Source organism: Spinacia oleracea, chromosome 6 (genome assembly GCF_020520425.1).
Source record: "Spinacia oleracea cultivar Varoflay chromosome 6, BTI_SOV_V1, whole genome shotgun sequence".
NCBI classification, from domain to species: domain Eukaryota; kingdom Viridiplantae; phylum Streptophyta; class Magnoliopsida; order Caryophyllales; family Amaranthaceae; genus Spinacia; species Spinacia oleracea.
In genome coordinates this window covers 114,526,675-114,547,959 of record NC_079492.1, presented here as the reverse complement: position 1 = coordinate 114,547,959, position 21,285 = coordinate 114,526,675, and the positions used below count along the sequence as shown (strand labels likewise).

The 21,285-nt window shown below is 35.7% G+C and overlaps 2 protein-coding genes across 5 annotated transcripts; both read right to left on the bottom strand.

The window, feature by feature from the left end:
* Nucleotides 1–3,422: 3,422 nt before the first annotated feature.
* Nucleotides 3,423–8,945, bottom strand: LOC110800082 (mitochondrial import inner membrane translocase subunit TIM22-4). The gene is made up of 4 exons (XM_022005368.2): nt 8,529–8,945; nt 7,600–7,790; nt 7,447–7,519; nt 3,423–3,787 (listed from the first exon to the last, which is right to left on the bottom strand). The coding sequence occupies exons 1-4, from the start codon at nt 8,683–8,685 to the stop codon at nt 3,702–3,704; spliced, it is 507 nt and encodes a 168-aa protein (XP_021861060.1). The 5' UTR covers nt 8,686–8,945; the 3' UTR covers nt 3,423–3,701.
* A 1,514-nt stretch (nt 8,946–10,459) lies between these two features.
* Nucleotides 10,460–17,881, bottom strand: LOC110800079 (uncharacterized). Of its 4 annotated transcripts, XM_022005364.2 has the most exons (8): nt 17,624–17,881; nt 17,305–17,371; nt 15,750–15,889; nt 14,686–15,174; nt 14,355–14,576; nt 14,174–14,246; nt 11,786–11,893; nt 10,460–11,044 (listed from the first exon to the last, which is right to left on the bottom strand). In XM_022005364.2, the coding sequence occupies exons 3-8, from the start codon at nt 15,864–15,866 to the stop codon at nt 10,677–10,679; spliced, it is 1,377 nt and encodes a 458-aa protein (XP_021861056.1). In that variant the 5' UTR covers nt 15,867–15,889; nt 17,305–17,371; nt 17,624–17,881; the 3' UTR covers nt 10,460–10,676. The 4 variants fall into 4 exon arrangements, with proteins under 4 accessions (XP_021861056.1, XP_021861057.1, XP_021861055.1 ...); XM_022005365.2 differs by lacking the exon at nt 17,305–17,371 and having other exon boundaries at nt 15,750–15,906; XM_022005363.2 differs by lacking the exon at nt 17,305–17,371.
* Nucleotides 17,882–21,285: the final 3,404 nt, after the last annotated feature.

The following is a 21,285-nucleotide window of genomic DNA, read 5'->3' as shown; positions in this document are numbered from 1 at the left end:
GTTTTGTTTATTTACTCAATCACTCTCTTACCGGAAAAAAATAGGAGTTTAGGGGAGGGTTTGAGGCGGGTGTGGATACGCGGATAAGTGGTGGAGCAGGGATGGATGCGATCCGGGGAACAGGTTGGAGCCATGATTTTGTATCATCCGAAGAAACAAAATATACCAAAAAATTTGATTTTTACCCCTCGAGACCGGGATTGAGAGGGGTGACTATCGTTTCTATCACTGGTGGCTCGGATGGGGATGAAAATTTTTAGGCGGGCACGAAGTAAATGGCGCGCCCCGCTCAAACTCATCTCTAGCTAAATAAAGTAAATGGTGGGGTTATGTGTTAAGTGGTCGGATAATGAGGCAGCTGAGACGAGTATTAAGTAGATATGACTATCAAAGGGAATGGTGGAAGAAAATTTTAAAAAAGAAAAATTGACACAAGTGACAAATGAGGATGAATATAATTTTGTCCACATACCCATTTTTGTTTTATTTTTTTGATAAATAAGACACCGAATAGGGCAATAACGAAATTATCTGTCATCAATTAGGAGAATATCTATAACCTCTATTTTAATGATTATTGTCTACCACTATAGTTTATATTTGACATAAATTTATATTTAGATTACAAACCGTGCATCGCACGGGTACTATACTAGTTCATAAACTAATTGCAAAAGTCTTAACTGGTAGGCTCCAAACATTGGTTGAGACTGTGGTTAATTCTGCTCAACCAGGTTCAATTCCTAGTAGACATATTGTTGACAATATTCTTCTAGCAACTGAGTTGGTAAAGGGTTATAGTAGAAAAAAACTTTCTCTTAGAGGGTATTTTCTTAAAAGACTATTTTGCTTAAGTAAGGCTTTTCGAGCGTCTTTGTTGGGTGGATAATAGAATGTGTGACCTCAATCTCTTAATATGTTCTTATTAATGGATATCCTTACCCTCCTTTTCAAGCTTAAACCTTTCTTATTTGTCTTGAGAATGGAGTATATAGCTAGACGCATGTCTGAAATGATTGAGAATCCTAACTTTAATTTTCACCTTAGATGTGAAAAATCGAATATTACTCAATTGATGTTTGTCGATGATTTTACTTATGTCTCAAGAGGTGATCTTATTTCTATAAAATTTCTCTTCTTCACCTTCAAGAAATTCTCTCTTGCTTCAGGTCTAGAAGTGAACCTTGATAAGAGTTGTGTCTACTTAAGTGGTGTTTCCTCTATCATCAGGGCCGGTCCTGGGGCAGGGCATAAGGGGCCGTCGCCCTAGGCCCCAGGGAAAAGGCCCAATATCACTTAAACTAATCAAAGTATGGTTCTATAAAATTTCATGCAAATTTGTTTATATTAGGCATTGTAGCCTAGTGGTTTGTATGTGTATGATTTTGATAAACTCACCTGAGTTCGACTCCTACTAGCCTTAATTTTGCTTGGTTTTTTTCTCTTCTTTTTTCTCTTTTTTTTTTTTCATTTTTGTTATTTCTCATTTGCTAACAATGAAATCATATTCTATTATCCAATTTGAGTCCAAATGAACACCATAAAGTAGAGCCATATACAATGTTTATAATCATAATATTTTTTTTTTCTTTTGTTAATCTAATCACACTCCTTGTTTTATTTTAGAGTTTAGAAAAAATAATTGATATTTAGCTTATTGTACTTCAAAAATTATTACCGACTTGCTAAATGGTTCGTTACTACATCATCGTCGTTTTCAATTTTAAGTTTCGTTATTTCTTTAATTATTCAAAACATTTCTTTCATCCATTTTGAGATTTGAAGAGGTCAAGTTGTTGTAAAATTTGTCTTATGTTTCCTTGAATGTTTGAAATATTTGAATATAATTCATGTTTAATGGCACAATTTCGAAAATATTCAAGCCTTCATATTTTGTAATAGAGGTAATATTTCTTGGCTAGTTTAATTAGAATAGAGTAGTATTAAGTTTTAAGAAGGTAAATGCCAATTATTTACATACATTTTTTCAATCATAAAGTACATCACATTTATGATAAAAAAAAATTGTCCACGTGCCGTTAAAAAAGGGCCTCAATTTTTTTTCGCCCATAGGCCACCAAAAAGCCAGGACCGGCCCTGTCTATCATTGTGGGGATGGAAGAAGGTGAACTCCCTTTTGATACTTAGGGGTTCCTTTGGCCTCTATGAAACTGAATTTTAGTCATTGCAAACGTGTGATCGATAAGATTGTTTCGACAATGCATATTATATTAGAGACTAAGATATTTGGAGTATGAATATTCCAACACACTTGTCTTGGGCTATGAAAAAACGTTAAAACAACAGAGAAGTTATTATGGAGTGGCATTCATCATTATATGCTTGCTTTCAAATTCTCAATTAAAAAACTATATCAGAAGATCCAAGCACCCTTGTTAGTGTGCCTTGAAAGAGGGTTTTGTGCAATAACAATGCAAGTCCAAATATTATTTTAATTACGTGGTTACCTATCCTTTCACATATTAGCAACCAAGGACATACTCGCTTCTTGGAATATTCCAACAGAAGGTTTATGTGTGTTAACAAATGGATCACCTGTTTTTTTAATGCAAATATTATGCAGATATCTAGTGCAGAGTTCTTAAAATATTGCAGATTTCCAAACCTATTAAACCCTTTGATGAAGAGTTGACAGAAACGTCAAGGCCTGCAGAAAAGGCTTTGTTGGGCCAGCTTCACGGGATGCTTTTGCCGACACCATCTATGCGATTTGGTTGCAAAAAAACAAAGGAAATTTTCACCATGTTCAAGATGATCCTAATGCTTTTTTGAACATTATTGTTTTTAGAATAGCATGTAGAAGTGTTGATAAGATGAGAGAATACTTGATTATATAAGAATATTTAGTGTCGGTGTGTAGTTTGTTCAAATGATCGGATGTCATACAACTTTCCTAGAAGGTGGGATGAGTATACCTTGATGCTTTTGTGTTTTGTTTGTTGTTTGCTGGCCTATGTTTATGTATTCTTCTTTTTGGTTTAATAAAATTTCTTTATTTACCCAAAAAGAAGTATGAGTTATTCTGTATGAATTATAGTAAGCTAAGACAATCGGCTAATAAATGTTTAGGAAATGCAAAAAAATATTTGTAACCCTGTCAAGCTAACACAGAGTTTGGTGTAACATTGTAATATCTTTTGACATTTTGCTTAATTCAGAGGTGTTTCTAGTCAGTCACATATTATAGCTATGTTGAATCACTTGATGAAGATAAGTGAACAGTATATGAAAACAAGCTTAAACTTGGCAGGCAGTTACATCTTCAGGATAACAAAAATTAGAAATCTCGTCTCGTTTAGGGACGAGTCATGATAAACATATCTAAGAGATGTTCAAATTCATCCAATTTAGGGGAGTTTGATTCAAGAAACATCCTCCCCTTATTTAGTAAGCAGCCTACACGCAAGAACCCTTCAAGAAACTCCATTTCACTTGTACCGATATAATATCATAAGCAGTCACTTGGTACAATACCTTCTTATAACAAATGAATCTGGTATTTGACTAATTCGATTGTGTAATAAGAAATGTACTTACATTTAAGAATTCTAAAGTAATATGTTAATGATCCTGATAGACATTCAGGCTAAGATGAATAGCAAGCAAAAATATAGAGGCATTAGCACTCCAGTATAGACTTATCAAGTCTGATGCTGATTGCTCAACAAACTGTTGTTGAATCATTCATATCTCTCCATAATCTTCTCTATGACAACTGAAAATGCAGCAAAACCAGCACAACCAACACATGCGGCTTGAGGACCACCTAAAACATACATGACAAGGGTAAGTCACAAAACAAAAGTACAGGGATCTCTATCTACATACTCCGTATAAACCATTGACACAAGTCACGCAACTATTGACATCTAGTAGCTCAACTAGCTAACGCACTACTCACTCAGACTTGATATATTGAGCATTAACAATCACAAGTCGCACCTTATTTTTTGAATAGCTAACCCTCTTTCTTCTTTGAATATTTTTTGGGCAAAATTGTCAAAGTACCTTATTTTTCTCTGTTTTTGTGAACTATCTTGATTTTATTTTATTTTTGCGTAATAATACCTTTTAACTTATAAGACACCTTATTTTAATTTGTTACCTTATTGTTATTTTTCGGTAAAAAAGTCAAGTTTTCGGGGGTTTGACTTGCATTTTCCGGCCTCTTTTACCCTCTTCCCAATCGTGAATCACAGTCCGATAATCGTTCTCCTTTTCTTCTTCTTGCTCTAACCTCCAATAATGGAAATCCCATGGCCCATGCTTCCTCCCTCCTCCTTTCATACATACGCGTCAGTTCCATTTCCAATCTAGTTACTTTTATGGCAAGCTTCATATCTATTACTATATACTAAAAGAGACACCAGGAATGACACGTGTCATTTCCTGGTGCGATTTTTTCCCGCCAAAATGTTTTTTTTATTTTTTTTACTTTAAAATAGATAAATTACATTACATTTTTTTAGGAAACTAAGATAAAAATATATTTTAATTACCATAGATGTGTACTGCATAATATATTATTGCAAAAGGTCTTGCGCGCACTAGGTGTACAATAAATTTATTGTACACCAAGATAACTTTTACCCTTTTTTTTGTAACTTTAACCTAGTTTTGATTAACTTTATATTAGTAAAAAAAACGTTGATAGATAAACATTTTAAAGAGTTAAATGATTAATTTTATACATTATTAGTGATTTTGAAGAAATAAGTTTTATTAAAATGAAAAAATTTATTACTAAAAAATGGATAACTTTTACATATATAAGTTTAACTTTTAAACATTTTGAGTTAACTTTTACTATGGTGTACAATATTTATTGTACAACCCTTATAAATAAGAATTTGTGATATTATTGGAGGAAAGCTAAATCAATATTATTTTTTCCTTTATGATATAATTTTATTTATGTATTATTATAACTTTTTAATCTGATAAGAAATATAAAAAATGTTGATAAATGAACTTCTAATGTTAGTCTACTATTAATAATATAATACATGGTAACTGGTAAGTAAGAATGTTAATTAAAATAATAATACATGGTAAGTAGACTAACATATAAGTTTATTTATCAAGATTTTACTCAATTCAAAATATGTTGTATTTGACTAATTCGGTTATGCTCAGGCCTTTTCGAAAATTAGTCTTGAGTCATTCGGGTTTGGTTAACGATGTTAGATCGTTCTACATACAAGTAAACGACTATAATTTTGAACTTTGTATAGTAATATGCAAATTTAGTTCATTTGAATATTTTTTTTACACAACTTTGAATTTATACTTTTTCATATATCATTTTTACTTTCATATTTTCTAATATCCCAAGTCTTTTAGTTACTATTAAAATAATAAATTATTTTAGTAGTAGCCGTGCATTGCACGGGCCCTAAACTAGTATTCATATAATTGACAGTCATGAGTTTTCTCTACTTCTTGATTCTTGATGATCCTCTTTTAGTAACATTTGCAGTTATTCTCTAATACTCCCTCCGTCCCTAAAATATTGCTCCATAGAGCAAAATTTACTTTATTAATATTTGGGGGTAAAATGTAATGGTAAAGTGTGCCTTTGAGAAGAGAGATAGAGAGCAAGTGAGAAAATTTACTAAATAAGGTATGCTACAAACAAATAGGGACATCTTAAAAAGGAATATGGAGCAATCTTTTAGGGACAGGAGGAGTATATTATTTTTCATTTTTAAATTCTTTTTGGGAAATAACCTATACTACATATTAAAAGGCGTTTCTACAAATGGAAAATATGGTTTGCATAAGATTTGAACTACTTAGTAACTATTCAACGTTCAATTGCATATACACCCTCCATCCCTAAAAGATTGCCCAAAACCACATTTTTCACTATATTAAGGGATAAGGCAAAAGAAAAGGAAGTGGGTTGGTAGTCTTGTCTTTTTATTAAATTAAATAATAGTGTGAGGGGAGACATGTGAGGACCACATATCATTAATTATATGAGGCAGACAAATAGGGACAACCCAAAAAGGAATATTGAGCAATCTTTAAGGGACGAAGGGAGTCATTTCTTTCACATTTTTTGAGGGGTGGGTTGTTGCTCAACCTTCAAGAATCAAGTCAGATGAAGGAGGAGGGAGAAGATGATAGAGGGAGATGAAGAAGGCCAGAAGAACAAGGAAAAAAAGAAAGAGAAAGGAAGGAAAAGGAAATGTGTGGGAACACATGAGGAACTCCAAAAAGAAATGGTGAACGTGTGGGTTGTCAAGTCCCGAAAACTTCACTTTTTTTGCCAGAATCTGGCAATAAAGTCTTATTTTTATCAGAAACATTTTTTAAGGTATTATTTCACAAAACAAATCAATGAAGGTACTAGACTACTAGTATTTCACGGAAAGGGGGTACTTTTTGACAATTTTGCCTAATTTTCCCCCCTACAATCAACTCTTCTTAGACTCTTCCTCATCTTTTTCCCCTTTCACTATAAATCCCACCCTAAAAAGAAGGCCTTAAGCCCGTGATACATTTAACCAATGATTAAACATAATAGAGCAGCAACAGCAATGACAACCTAAGATGGATTACCTACAGCAAGGTCTCGGATATCAAGTGTATGCTACCTTGCCAAGTATTCAAGACTAATAGCGGGGCTTACTACTAGAGGAGGAAAAAGTTCCTATGTAACATTAGTATACAACACAAAAAATTCACATATCTTCTTAGGTTAAATAAGAGGATATAAAACCTAGCCACAATAGTGCGAGACAGCTCAGTATTCCTTAGGTACGAACACACAGCTTGACTTATAAAATTATACTGTGAATTCTCATTCAACTAAAAGTGTTGCGAGTCATGCATAAGCCATATAACACGGAATCATTATGAATCCTGTTATCCACAGTTGTGAGTCATTCCTGTCGGAAGTGAAGTTTTAAACTTGAACAAACCATTTTTCAATTATGTTATGGGTAAGTCAAACAGATCATCTAGGACTTGTTCATCCAATAACATGTGCCTAAGAGAGAACTTGTTCTGTGGACTCCTTTCAAACCATGGATAAAGAAATGTATGAGCTTATAAACACAGGAGCCATCAGGGACTAGTGGATGGACCAAGTTCAAGCACTTCTCTGTTGGTCACATGTCCAAAAAGATACTACAAGCGACAAGAAGCTGCTGGACTGCAGGGATCCCCACATAATAAGTGGGGCAACAGCCCAAGATTAGATGAATCTACTAATAATCTGATCAGACATGTCTACAGACTCTACACATGTATCAAACTAACAGGGTAATCACTAATCAGGCACACGACAAAGCAATGACTCAAATCAGATCACCGACTCTGGTTTCCAGGATTGATACAAAACTTAACACTCAAAAACAGCAATAAACATTGTATAGTTGAGAACGTAAGAGAGATGAAAAGATGTCGATGACCAACCTTTTGCTGAAATGGCACCCCCAGTAACACATCCAGCAACCACCGTATTTGTGGTGTCGTGTTTTCCCCGATACTTCAGTCAAAGTAATAATTAGTTCCTAATTTAAAAACATGTAAAATATATTCATGGTACTTTCTCAGATAAGGGAGTACCTTCTCAACTACACATTCCGCAGCTGAAAAAACACAGCCCATCAATGCAAATGTCTTACAATTACCCCAGCTCCTCTGACCCATCTGCCTTGCTGTATAAACAAGTTGCTGCCTGGTAGTCATTGTATCTTGCATGATAGGATTGTCCAGTGCCGCAAAGAATATCCCCATCATCACCCCAAGCCCACCTCCTACAAAATATCAAAAACAAGTAGCAATTCCGTCAAGGAAGCTTAAGTCTGAAGCAGTATATATAGCCCACTGACTGATTACTGATACTTAAAAAATCCGATGACTGAAAACAAAACCAAGGAAAAGGAAAAATCTCTTCACTATCAGATAATCACATAAGTCATTGCTGTCATTTTGGATTGAGGTTATAAATAAATACTTCGTAGATGGAAACGGTAACAAAATATGCGCACTTATTCAAAGGAATGTTAGACCCGGAGTGCTTCTAAGCATATCCTAACTAATGCATTGTCATAAGCAACTACTAACTCTATCCGGATTTAGTTGTCACGTTATCTAATTCAAATCAATTAAACATATCACTTATTCCTAAACAAATGAAGTTTGTAATTTTCTCCATTCATCTACCATCTATTCCCACATTTCCCCATGGTAATCAAATCACATCCATATAATCACTCTCCATATACCACATACTCAACAGCTCATATCATCATGATCTTAATAAAATCATAGCTCCTACCAAAACGGTACAACATGAAATTGACAAATTTGGTTCAGGAATTTCGTCAAACACCTAGTATGCACTACCATTAACAACACAAATACCCTGCCGTTTTCTAAACTACGAAAGAAAACACTAATAGAAAAGAAATTAAACAACCCCAGAATTCCAAATGACATGAAATCTAGAGAGAAGGAACAAACATGAAAAATGGGAAAGATTAGAATTATACCCATGACACCACTGACAACGCTGCGAACAGCGCAGTTATTCCAGATATCTTGACCGCGAATTTCTTCAGGGGTAGGAAGGTGGAATCTTTCTATTTGGGGTTTTTCTGCTGCTCCATTGGAAGCGGTGGTAGATTCAGCTCCCGAGTCGCTACTCATTGACGCTTCGATTTAACTCAACTAAGTTCTGCGTTAACTCAAGAATAATGAAATTCCGGAAGAAAAAGAAGGATTCTTTCCCTCCTCTGGTTTCTCTCTCTTCTTATACTGTCACTCGTTAATGCTAGAATGATGATGAAGATGGTGCTGCCTCTGCCTGTGTTGAGACTTGAGAGAGCGTTTTAAGAGTAGTATTTCTTGCAAGAAAAGAGAAAGCACAGAAAGGAGCGCGCGACTACCTTCCAGGTTTCAGACGGACTTAGACCCGCACCCGGGTGTTCCTCATCGGATGATAAGTACTATATTGTACACCGGGGTAAAAATAAAATTAACTAAAAATGTTTAAAAGTTACTACAATTTATGTAAATTTTATCTATTTTAATAAAAATTATTCTTTCAAAATCACTAATAGTGTATAAAATTAGACATTTAACCCTTTAAATGTTTAACCATCCAACTTTTTATTTCATATTATTTTTTTGGTGTTAGCAACCCGGTTCACCCTTAGAGCTAATCCGGATACGGGGCGAGTTCTGGGTGGTTAGGTTTCAGTCCCCCCAATTGTTATTGCGGGAATCGAACACGGGTTCTCCCTATCAAATTCAGCTTCAATCACCACTGAACCAACAAGCAATTGATTTTTTTATTTCATATTATAAAATTTAATCAAAACATGTTAAAAGTTACAAAAAACTGGGTAAAATTTTAGCCCAATGTACAATAAATTAATCGTACACCTTACGTGTGCAAGACCTTTTATTCTGTAAATCGGTAAGACGGTAACCTTACTTTGAACCAAAAATGACTACTCCATAATTTGCTAGTGTGTGTAATTCGGTTAATAGTAGACTTAAATTCGAGGTATTGATATTCCGTGTGAGTGTGTGACTTGAAGTACACAAAATGAAATGACAAAATCGATCTAAATGGAACTAATGCTTGCATAAGACCCGGACTTGATTTGGTCTAAAACCTGATGGAATCAATTGTAGTTCTAAACGAGCCACCGGCTTACATACAAAGGTCGTATACTTGAAACTTTGTAGTCAGTAAGGCCTGGTTCTTTTTTGCTTAATTGCAGTTTCAGAAGTTATTTCACAATTCAATTCAGTCCAGTTCAGTTAATTTTACCAAAATAGAAAAAAAAAAGATCATTTTAAAACGGTGCGGGTACTATGCTCCAAACAAATTATTTTACCAATGGATTTTTATCAAAATTGCTTATTCAAAAGCTCATTGTTCTAATTTTAGTCCATTTTACCGAATTAACCATGCTTATCAGCCAATTGCACTAATCTTCTTTTCATTGACAAAAAATTATCCAGCTTCTACTGATCACTTTAAAACGAAAAACAAGACGTTGTTTCATGTGATATAGCTGCTTTCCAATTCACGTTACAAGGAGAACACAAAGGATGGAAGCATAAAATGAGGGTCCAGCAACACAAGTTAGACACATAATTACATATCAGTATTTAACTATCTTTAGACAAAGCTTAAGGATTTTGGAACAGAGAGAAGCAATAATTTCTCATGTTTACCGTTAACTGCTAAGTGAGCAGGTTGTGTGTACTGCTACATTTGCTTCCTGAAAATCCAGTAATGCACTGCCGATCTGCCAACAACTTTGTTTTGATGAAAAGAAATCTCTAGCTTTCACTGAAGACCCCATTTGCACCAACCTGAGCAGCTGAACTCCTCTAAACCCATCCGAGGGCATAATGAGAAGATTACATCAATTAGCCTAGCAATTCAAACAGGTTGTACGATGTGTATACAATATAATTTCTTCAGATATTAAACTTCTCTTGTGAACTTTACGTTATACATAGAATTGAGATGACCTTGAGACCTTTTATACATCTCCAGTCACAGCTTTGCAAGGTAGCACTAACAAAGAAATCCCAATATATCCTATCCATACAAGCTTCCTACACATGTTATTGTCTTACTGATGTTATCCATCTAGCTTTGCTCACAGACAAGGGAATCAGTCATCTGAACTATAATCACTAGATTCTGCCAAAATGGGAACAGCAGCACAGCAGAAAGACTCCTTGTCTTTGAGAAGTAAATAGGTCCCATCTGAATTCCACTTCAAATCAACTATGGTGAAATGTGGCAAAGGAATGCTTGCACAATATGCACCAGATGGGGTCCAGATGTAAAAATGACAACTTCCTGTACAAAAAGCTAGGCGACAAGATGTTGGATTCCAAACTGCAGCTTTGATAGATTCCTTTTGCAGCAATATAGCAGCCAATTGAAGGTGTTGCATATCCCATATCCAGAGGGTAGCTGCCATGGTATCATCACGTGTACAAATATACTGGCTATCGCTGCTCCAAGCCATAAGACCTGCAACAAGATTCATAATTTGAAATATCCACTACACTGAAATTTGGTCAACCAATTTTATCAAGGTTTTTTCTTTTACAAAACTTTGAGTATTGACAAAATAAATGTTCAATCACAATAGACATTAGATACTAAAATGAAATCCCCATAAAAAAAAAAACTCAAATGAATTGCTTGGTCAAACTATGCAACCACATAAGGTATCTACTCAAGATTCCTGCAAGTCTATTTATGCCATGTATTAATGGACAAGAATGTTCACAAATGATAGTTCAGTTCAGTTCACATACAACGTAATTGTAGTTGCAGTGAACAAAATGATCATGAAGAACAAAACTTTTGAAATGACAAGCTAAGTAAGTATTCTGCAGGTATAAATGAGGCGGTGGTAGAGAAAAGCTAGAAACTATAGTTTTATTAGTGTAGCTAATGGGTAATGGTTGGTACCCTTAGAACTTTTAACTTGTTAAGTGTAAGAAATTTGTATGTCTGCATATATTTTGATATACTTATCAAAATAGGGTAGTGAACCAGTTGCATCAAGTTAATTTGGGAACCCAAATATGCTTCAAATAATCATAACGTATGCGTGTAAGAGTGTCTGCCTTCAGAAAACGCAAAGCTTTCCATATAAGATTTGCATGTTAAAGAAGTCTTTCTGCTACCTCTTCCGTAGAGAATGGCACATAAAATAAATATTCAGTTCATTATCTAGGATAAAAACAGAAACAATGAGCTTACCAATGCCTTGTTTTGGGTTTGGTTTGTCCATGACAGGCTTCTGGAATGGCAAAGTAATTGGTAATTCTGCCACTTCATACCTAACTCCAATTTGTCTTTCTGAAAAATCTGCTTCAAGAAAAAGGCACATCACTAGATGAAATGATAAATCCATGCTAAGAACCAAAAAGATTAACATTAAACACCCAACTTTGGTTAATTATGAACTCCTAAGTTAAACCTTTCCAACAAATAATACAGGAGAATTGATTTCAGTGATAATGTACTCCGTATTTCATAACGAACTCAGCAAAAGTGTAGTGGGTCACGTGGGTCGGACACACTTATGACCCATGAGGCCATGACACAACCTGCCCACCCCGATATTTTTTTGATGTGTTGTGGGTCGAATTTTTTCAAAAACGCCCATTTCGACCCACCCCATCGGACCCGACACAACCCACAACGGCACACCCAACACACGAACCCAACCCGCGAAACTCATCCTAATTTAAACAATTTTGTGTGTTTCAGATGAAAATGATGAAGATGAAATGTGTAACATAAAATGTGTAAGATATCCTAATTTAAACAATTTTGTGTGTTTAAAATGCTAATAAATTCTAATTTTATTGTGTAAATATACATTAACCACATTTACGTGAGTAAGTGAATAACATAAAAAAATAATTAATTTAAGTTCATACAAAATTTGTAACGCTTAATTAATCGTCCAAACCCACCTAACCCAAACCAGTTCCTAAAACTCATATAAACCCACCAAACCCACCTGACCCATCGGAATCACATCTGTCGTAACCCATCAGACCCACCCGACCCGCACAACCCACCTCGACCCACGACCCATGTAACCCACGACCCATCATCACCCATCATGTATTGTGTCCATTTTTTCCGACACCGCCCACGACTAGACCCACCCTAGTTTAACTGAGGCGTGTCGTGTGTCAATTATCCCCGACCCACGACCCACCCAACCCGCCACGTTGGCCATCTCTACTTTTGGATATTCGGATTTGGGAGTCACATCATGCATTCGAAAATTCTGGAAGACACCAGGACCTACTAATAAGAACCAAAAAGATTAACATTAAACACCCAACTTTGGTTAATTATGAACTCCTAAGTTAAACCTTTCCAACAAATAATACAGGAGAATTGATTTCAGTGATAATGTACTCCGTATTTCATAACGAACTCAGCAAAAGTGTAGTGGGTCACGTGGGTCGGACACACTTATGACCCATGAGGCCATGACACAACCTGCCCACCCCGATATTTTTTTGATGTGTTGTGGGTCGAATTTTTTCAAAAACGCCCATTTCGACCCACCCCATCGGACCCGACACAACCCACAACGGCACACCCAACACACGAACCCAACCCGCGAAACTCATCCTAATTTAAACAATTTTGTGTGTTTCAGATGAAAATGATGAAGATGAAATGTGTAACATAAAATGTGTAAGATATCCTAATTTAAACAATTTTGTGTGTTTAAAATGCTAATAAATTCTAATTTTATTGTGTAAATATACATTAACCACATTTACGTGAGTAAGTGAATAACATAAAAAAATAATTAATTTAAGTTCATACAAAATTTGTAACGCTTAATTAATCGTCCAAACCCACCTAACCCAAACCAGTTCCTAAAACTCATATAAACCCACCAAACCCACCTGACCCATCGGAATCACATCTGTCGTAACCCATCAGACCCACCCGACCCGCACAACCCACCTCGACCCACGACCCATGTAACCCACGACCCATCATCACCCATCATGTATTGTGTCCATTTTTTCCGACACCGCCCACGACTAGACCCACCCTAGTTTAACTGAGGCGTGTCGTGTGTCAATTATCCCCGACCCACGACCCACCCAACCCGCCACGTTGGCCATCTCTACTTTTGGATATTCGGATTTGGGAGTCACATCATGCATTCGAAAATTCTGGAAGACACCAGGACCTACTACTCCATACAGGCATAGGCAGTACCAAAGTAAAACATGGCAGCAGTGTTACGTAATTAGTGTTGCACTTTAATACGCAGAATGCAATTCTCTACCTAATTATGTTAAATTAGCCGAAAATATTCCACTGTACCAATAACCGCATTCTAATATCGGGGTGAACAACAGTATTAGGTAACAGTCGTAACACTGGTATAGGATATAACATGTTGACACATCTAGTACTAATAACCTCATGACAAATTGAAGAACTGGAAATGATACAATCTTGTGGAGCCGGATTCTAGAAGCCAATAGTCACTCAACAGGCTTTTCCAAAGTCCTTCAAGTACTCTCTAATGTCTCTATAGTCTATACGTATATGTAAGATGTTGCAAGGACCTAACTCACAATAAGAAAACTAACTTACCTAAATTGTTGTCATAAGGATCACCACTCAAACGCAACCCCGTGATATCAAGCTGGGGCTGCTCATCTTCCTCCTGACAATGACATTTACAGGGAGGCAGGTTAAAAAAAACTTACCCTACGGCATAATCATTCTGAAACCTAGAGATTTGGGATTGGAAAGAGAAGGTGAAAGAAATAACCTTAAAGACAACTGCACAAGAGGAACCACGAACATTAGGTAAGTGCAAGAATTCAGCAAAAGTTTTCCATGTTAGACGATTAACAACACGCAACATCTGATCATAACTTCCAATGGCAAGAAATTGACCACACGGAGACCATGAAACACTCTTGACACCCAAACCACTTTCATATGCCTGATACTTCAATAAACACCGTCCATCAGGGGTGTAAATCAGGACCTGTACAAAGTGATTTCCGTTATAAAGAACTCAATGCGAAAAAAAAGTGGATAGTTTGACACGGCTTACAATCATCAGAAGTAGAGTATGAAATACAGTATCCAGGTACCTTGTATTCAAGAAGTGAATCCCATACAACTATAGAACTATCATCAGGTGACCACTCTACATCAGCCAAATCCAATGTGTCAACAGCAAAAACACCCATTATCTCCCAAGAATCGCAAGACAACAGATTAATGTAGTCCTTGCAATCACGTCTTGTGCATACTGCAGCAAACTTGCCATCTCGGGTGAATGAAACCCCCTTGACAGGATGCTTTGGCCATCTTACGTGTACACAAGCAGTGTTCAGTAATGACCAAACTGTCAATCTTAATTGGAAGTCTGACGTAGTGAGTATGTGACGACTATCAGGACTCCACCTAGCATAAGCAATACCAGCTGGACCTTCATCTATTTTACAGGTCCATTCAGGTTGAGTTATTGACCATACTTGTATAGTCGGTTTTTTATATAGACCACATAGTACGTATTCAGAATCCAGGGCCCACTGAATGTAGCTTATCTTATCTAAGCATGAAAATAACTGCACCACCTGTATAGAAAGAGAAATACACATTCTATATTCAGTTGATAGCAGAGAGTATGAAAGTATGAGAAACAGATGGGAAAACTAACAGAAATCTCAGCTTAGAATTCACTCTTACCCCGTAGGCTACAGTAAGTAATAAAATTTCAATATACAAATAGATATTTTTTTATAAACAAAGGAATACAGGGTCCAACCGCTATAAGTGCATGAACTTAAGCTTGTACGTGGTCCAAATTCTCCTCTTAATTTATGGGAGAGTCTTGTGCTCTTGTAACCCAATCTATTTTCATATCTTCTCAACAGTTAACATAGATTAAGTGGAAAGACTATAATTTACACCCATACAAGTAAGCACTAGTAACAAAAATGATATCTTATAAAGTTATAAACGATCCCAAGTTCTAACTTCTAAGTATCCTTACAATTTGTTTAACCTTTGATGAAGAAGTACAAAGTGATCAGAACTCAGAATAGAGCCAAAGAAACAGTTTGAGGGAACGAGAAACTAACATTCTAGTACATAAGTCTAGAGATAGTAAGTAGAAAACGAAAAAATACCAATTTGACAACTATAGCACCTTAAATGACCGAGTGTCTCGAATCACCAGACGATAATCAACTGCAGCAGCAATGTAGCGAGCATTGGGAGAAAAACAGCAGGGCCCAGTCTGCTTATAAGCATCCGTGAATTCCATTCTTCTGAATATTCAATAACAACCTGCATACGAAAATCACCTGTAAGATTCCCAAATGACCATATCAATAATCCAACCATCCATATAAATAGGTTGGAGAGGAATCACCTCCATTAAGAGCATAACATCCCGTAGCTAGCAAATGTGGGTTAGAACTCAGAAGACCATATCAATTTTTTCCTCTTTGGATTGAACATCATATATAATTGGTAAACGTAACATCTTGTCTAGGTTTACTCAAGTTTACTTTCAACCTGTACCTTTTTAAAAATAAATAAATAAAATAAAATAAAGTACATAAAACCATTCAATTGTTTTACTTTTAACCATGGGTCTATCTTCTTCACCTCTTTAACTATTTTTCTGGAACAATTTCAATGATTATTCACATTGGCGTCATAACTAGCTGTGAAGGGTCCACCACACTTCTACAAGGCGGCAATGCACATTGAACACATGCAAAGAATTAAAAATCCCTAGGAGGCAAGGAAACATTTTATTTCAAGTGATCACACCAATTTCAATTTGACAACATATAGGTCTTTGACACAAATTGGGATGAACATGGCTGAAGCACAAGCATAGTCCCTTCCTTTGCGAGGACCACCAAAAGCACTGTAAAGAAATTCCAGGATGTAGACTGGATAAGACAGTAATCTTAAGGTGATGGGAATATGTGTTGAGATAATAATTAGGAAAGCTAAAGTAATTGATATGCGTAAGTTTTGAGTTCTTATAAGTCAAGGATGTCTTCTGTATAAATACCCTTACGAATAATAATATCTTCAAGCTTTTTGCCTCACATATATTTTACAATATGAGATTTAAAGCAAAACCATGCAACAACATCGAACACTATATGGATCTATATACTTTTTTACCCTTAAAAGACAGCCATTCTTACAGTTCCAAGCCTCATTTGCATTCCCATATAGCCAACTAAATGTGCTCCAAATTCCACTTCATCTCGTTCCAGATAATCCATTAGTCAGGATCTAGCACTTTCATGTCATTAATGTCCAATCTAAGGCCTCATAAGTCATAACCTCTCTTCACACAAAATGAAGACAATTTTTGTTTCCAGGACAACTGATTCAGGTTTCAAAGCTCTTTGTCTAATCTCTTAACTTAACATCAGAAGTTCAGAACAAAGAAACCTATTCCTCGCTGCTATTCGTAAACTGCGGTGGTCGGAGACCACTGTGTTCGAATCGACAGTCCTTCTAGCCTATATCAGGGTGGAAAACTGCACAAAAGTTAACTAGATTCTCTAAGCTGACGGTACACGGTACACTACCTCCTCACATCACATACTATCAGAACAACAACAAATTTGACTTGAGCGCAAATTAGAATCCAGATACTCGTAATATGATTACTGAATCATCATAGAGCACAAATAGAAACAATAGATTACAGAAAAACCAGCAGGAACGACCTTTTAAATCTAACCACATGTTGACCCAAACTTTAGCCCCGTCATATAATCCCTTCTGCCTTGCAACCTAAAACAATTTTGACCTCATTTTAACTGTTAATAATACCTGATGATTTCATAATTAAAATCATAAGACTGCATAGTTGACATTTCCAAATTTCCCAACTCAAGCTGACAAGCAAAAACAAATTAGAAAATTGAAAAAGAATTGTGATGGGATCATAATTTCATTTTGCAAAACTAAACATGAGATTTCAATTCGATCCAGAGTAAAACACCCAAATGTCATCAAAATTGGGTACGTAAGATAAACCCTAACCTGAGAAATGCCGAAACCAACACTAAAAAAGAAGAGTTGAGGTGTTTGGGCGACCAATGCGAGCAACCGAACGTACAGGTCACGCGAGTAAGTGTGCAGTGTTCATCCCCTGGTGTATTGCCGGAATTTTGCCGGTGCTGGCTGCCGGAATTTTGCACAAGTGGTAGTGTGTACTGCAGAGTTGGAGACCGAATAGTGAACGGGAGCTTTTGGGGGAGGGGCTTTTTTTTTGAACTTGAAACCGCTGGGGGGCGTTGTGTTTCATTTCCCATAAATTCATATTCAGTCCGTATTTATTTAAGATATACACTTGTTTTTTCTGGCCGTATTTATTTAAGACATACACTTTTCATTTTTAGTAATTTATCAACCCCACCATCTAGTTAAATAATACATCTAATTTACCCACCCCACCTCCCACCCCAAAAATGACATGGTCTCCACTTTTTTACTTATTAAAATATCTACCCAACCCCACTTGCTTTATGATTTTAATTCATTCAATTCTTTTTTCTTAATACACGTGCCCGGCCAAGTGTATCTCTTAAATAAATACGGAGGGAGTACGAAGTAGGGAAGATTGAATAAGTTTAGATAAGCTCAAATAAATTAGGACTTTTTGGATAAAATCACCTTATAAAGTTGGCACTTTTAAAATAACTACCTTATAAAGTTTTTTTTAAAATAACACCTTAAACTTACATCCGTTAAGAAATCGCAACCTAATTTATACTTCGTTTAAAACTTCCGTTTGCGGGCCCACTTTCAACGATTCTTTTAACTTTCCCTCCTTTCTTCCTTTCTTCTTCCTCCAATTCACTTGTTCCTTCATTAACAAACCTTGTTCAAGTTTCTTTTCCCAAATTTTTCCAATTTAATCAATTTCTCTTCCGAAATAATTATCAAACATGGAAAGCAGCTTCGACAACCCATAATCAGATAACCTGGGTTCATAATTTGAATCCAGAAGTATATGTTGGTGGATTTTATGTTAAGATGAAGAATTGGAGGTTTATAGTCATGATGACGGTAAGAGAGTGCTCTTGCAGTTCCAAGGGCAATCTGAAACCTTCTTCCCTAATACAATTCGATGTACCCACCATGAGTGCTAAAGCTAGCAAAGTTTAAGCTATGCAGATTTTCGAACAGGTTACCATTAGGAATAAATTCTGAAAGAATCAGCTGCATTGTTGAAGACTAGTAATAACCTTGAATAGTTGCCAAATTAGGGTGTTGGATATTTCCTAATTTACCTATTTCTTGCTCATATTTATCTTGGCTTTTGATCCTTCCCAAAGTCTCGAGCTTCTTCACCGCTATTGAAATTCCACCATCAAAGCTGGTTCACCACCAAGAAGGCGCTCTTTTCCAAGCAGAGCTCAGATACTAGGCTCCCAATCTTCATATTTGGGGGGTAAACTTTTGCTGAACAAAACCAACTTCCAAATTATGATATTTGATTCAGTTGAAGCCAAAGGAGTGCTTTTTAGAATCATGGTCTCAGCTTCTTCCCTATTCTTTCGTGCCCCTTTATTTAATGAGGTAACTATGCATGCCCCTATAAGGATAAGAGCAACAGTAACAATTGCAACAATGGCAGACACTATAAGTGTTGGCTCTTAAGCTGTTTGTACATAGTGAAGTACACCTGCAATCAATGTAGAGTTAGTCACTTGGAAGAGAAATTGGTTAAATTGGGGAAATTTTGGGGAAAACAAATTGAGCAAGGTTTGTTAATGGATGAATAGGTGAATTGGAGGAAGAAGGACGGGAGAAGGAAGGAAGAAAGGAGGGAAAGTTAAAAGAATCGTGGAAAGTGGGCCCCACAAATGGAAGTTTCAACAAAAGTTTAAATTAGGTGGCGATTTCTTAACGGAGGTAAGTTTAAGGCGGTTATATTTAAAAATAACTTTATAAGGTGGTTATTTCAAAAGTGTCTACTTTATAAGGTGGTTTTATCCAAAAATTCCAATAAATTACGATCAAGGTTCAATAAGTTTGGTCTAATAAGTTTCAATATTTATTAATTACTACAGTAATTACTATTGTTAGGGACATGGATCCATATTAATTTTCAAGTGATGGCGATACGTGGAGATATATCATATATTGTCGATCTTGAAGATTTAATAATATATAAATAAGAAATTTCTTTATCGTACATGTTTACATCATACCAATAGCTACTACAGAGCATATATCATTAGTGAGTGAATTTTTTATTTTTTTTGACATGAGGTAAAACTAACAAGAAACAAAAGAAAATAAACTAAAAAAACATCTACTGAAGAAACCGCCAGTCGGATACCCAGTTGTGCTTTATCATGCGCAGCTTCAATAACCTATCTATCCGCCTTGTAGACCAAGGAAGACTTGAAAATTGACCCTTGATGCACAAGTTGTTGAAGAGTCCATTTTATGATTATATCTTGTAGTGAGTCCCCTTTCAACAGAGAAACCAAGTTACACTACTACAAAAATAGGAATATGTAACGCGGAATAGAGTACTGTCAAGTAGATAAGCGTTTTTCACATTTATAGAGAACGCATTTCTTACCCAACTGTCGTGTGAGGAAAGAATATAAAATGGCTCACTAGCTGACCATTTTATATACTTGTATCAAAAAAAATAGAGTAATTAACTAGAAGATCGCATAAATTAAAAACCTACCTTTATAATTTCACCTCCTCCTCCCTCTAGTCGCCTCCTCTTCGTCGTCTCTGGCATTTTTCATTCTTCCAAAAACATAAGAATTTGTCCCTTCTCACTCATCTTTTCCCCTTCTTAAAATCAACAACATTCATCGCATGCGCTTGTGTAAGTATCACTTTTTTGGTCGAATTTATGTGAATTTGAAGCAATTGAGTAATTTGATTTCTAAAGCATTTTTTCATTATTTAGGTGGTTTTTTCAGAGAAAAGTCTTACATTTAGCGATACTTTGGTTGCTCTTTGGATGATGCGGGCTCAATTTCCTAAGCCTGATAAGGTTTGGCATCAAAATTCTTCAATGTATTGTCTGATTCTATTTTTGATGCGTCTCCAACAATTTTTTTTATCTTGTGATCCAGTTAATGTATTGTCTAATAGTATTTATTGATGCGTACCCAGAAACCGATCGAGGAGAACGTCTATATCGTATGGGGAAGGGCTAGTATGCCAAATAATCATAGGGTCGTTCAAGGGGTATGTCATTCAGCCCAGACCGTATTAGAGTGAGAGGCAGGTCTCCTGCATATATTTAACGCACTTGCTGCTACCTTTGAAGGCCAAACTTTTGAGAAAACTTATACCCCCAATTCTCGTAAAGGTGCGGATATTAATCGCAATATCTGATTACATGTTATGCAATTTGGGGATTTAATTTGTTAATTGTTTTCCCTGCTGCAATACGTATGCATTTTATGTTCTTTTGGTAAATTTGTATACTGATTTGTTTGCATTTGAAAAAAAATCTAAGACAATTGTTCAAAAATGCAGTTTGTTCAGCTAACAATGGAAATAAGTAGTATTGTATAGGAAGGCATTGAATTTTTTTTGTTGGTTCCATTATTTTATTGATTGTTTATTTTGATATGAGATCTGAAATGTTATTTTTCTTTGATTTGTCTTTAATTTGTCTAGACTTATTATAAACTTTTCTAATTTTTTTGTTTGTTTTG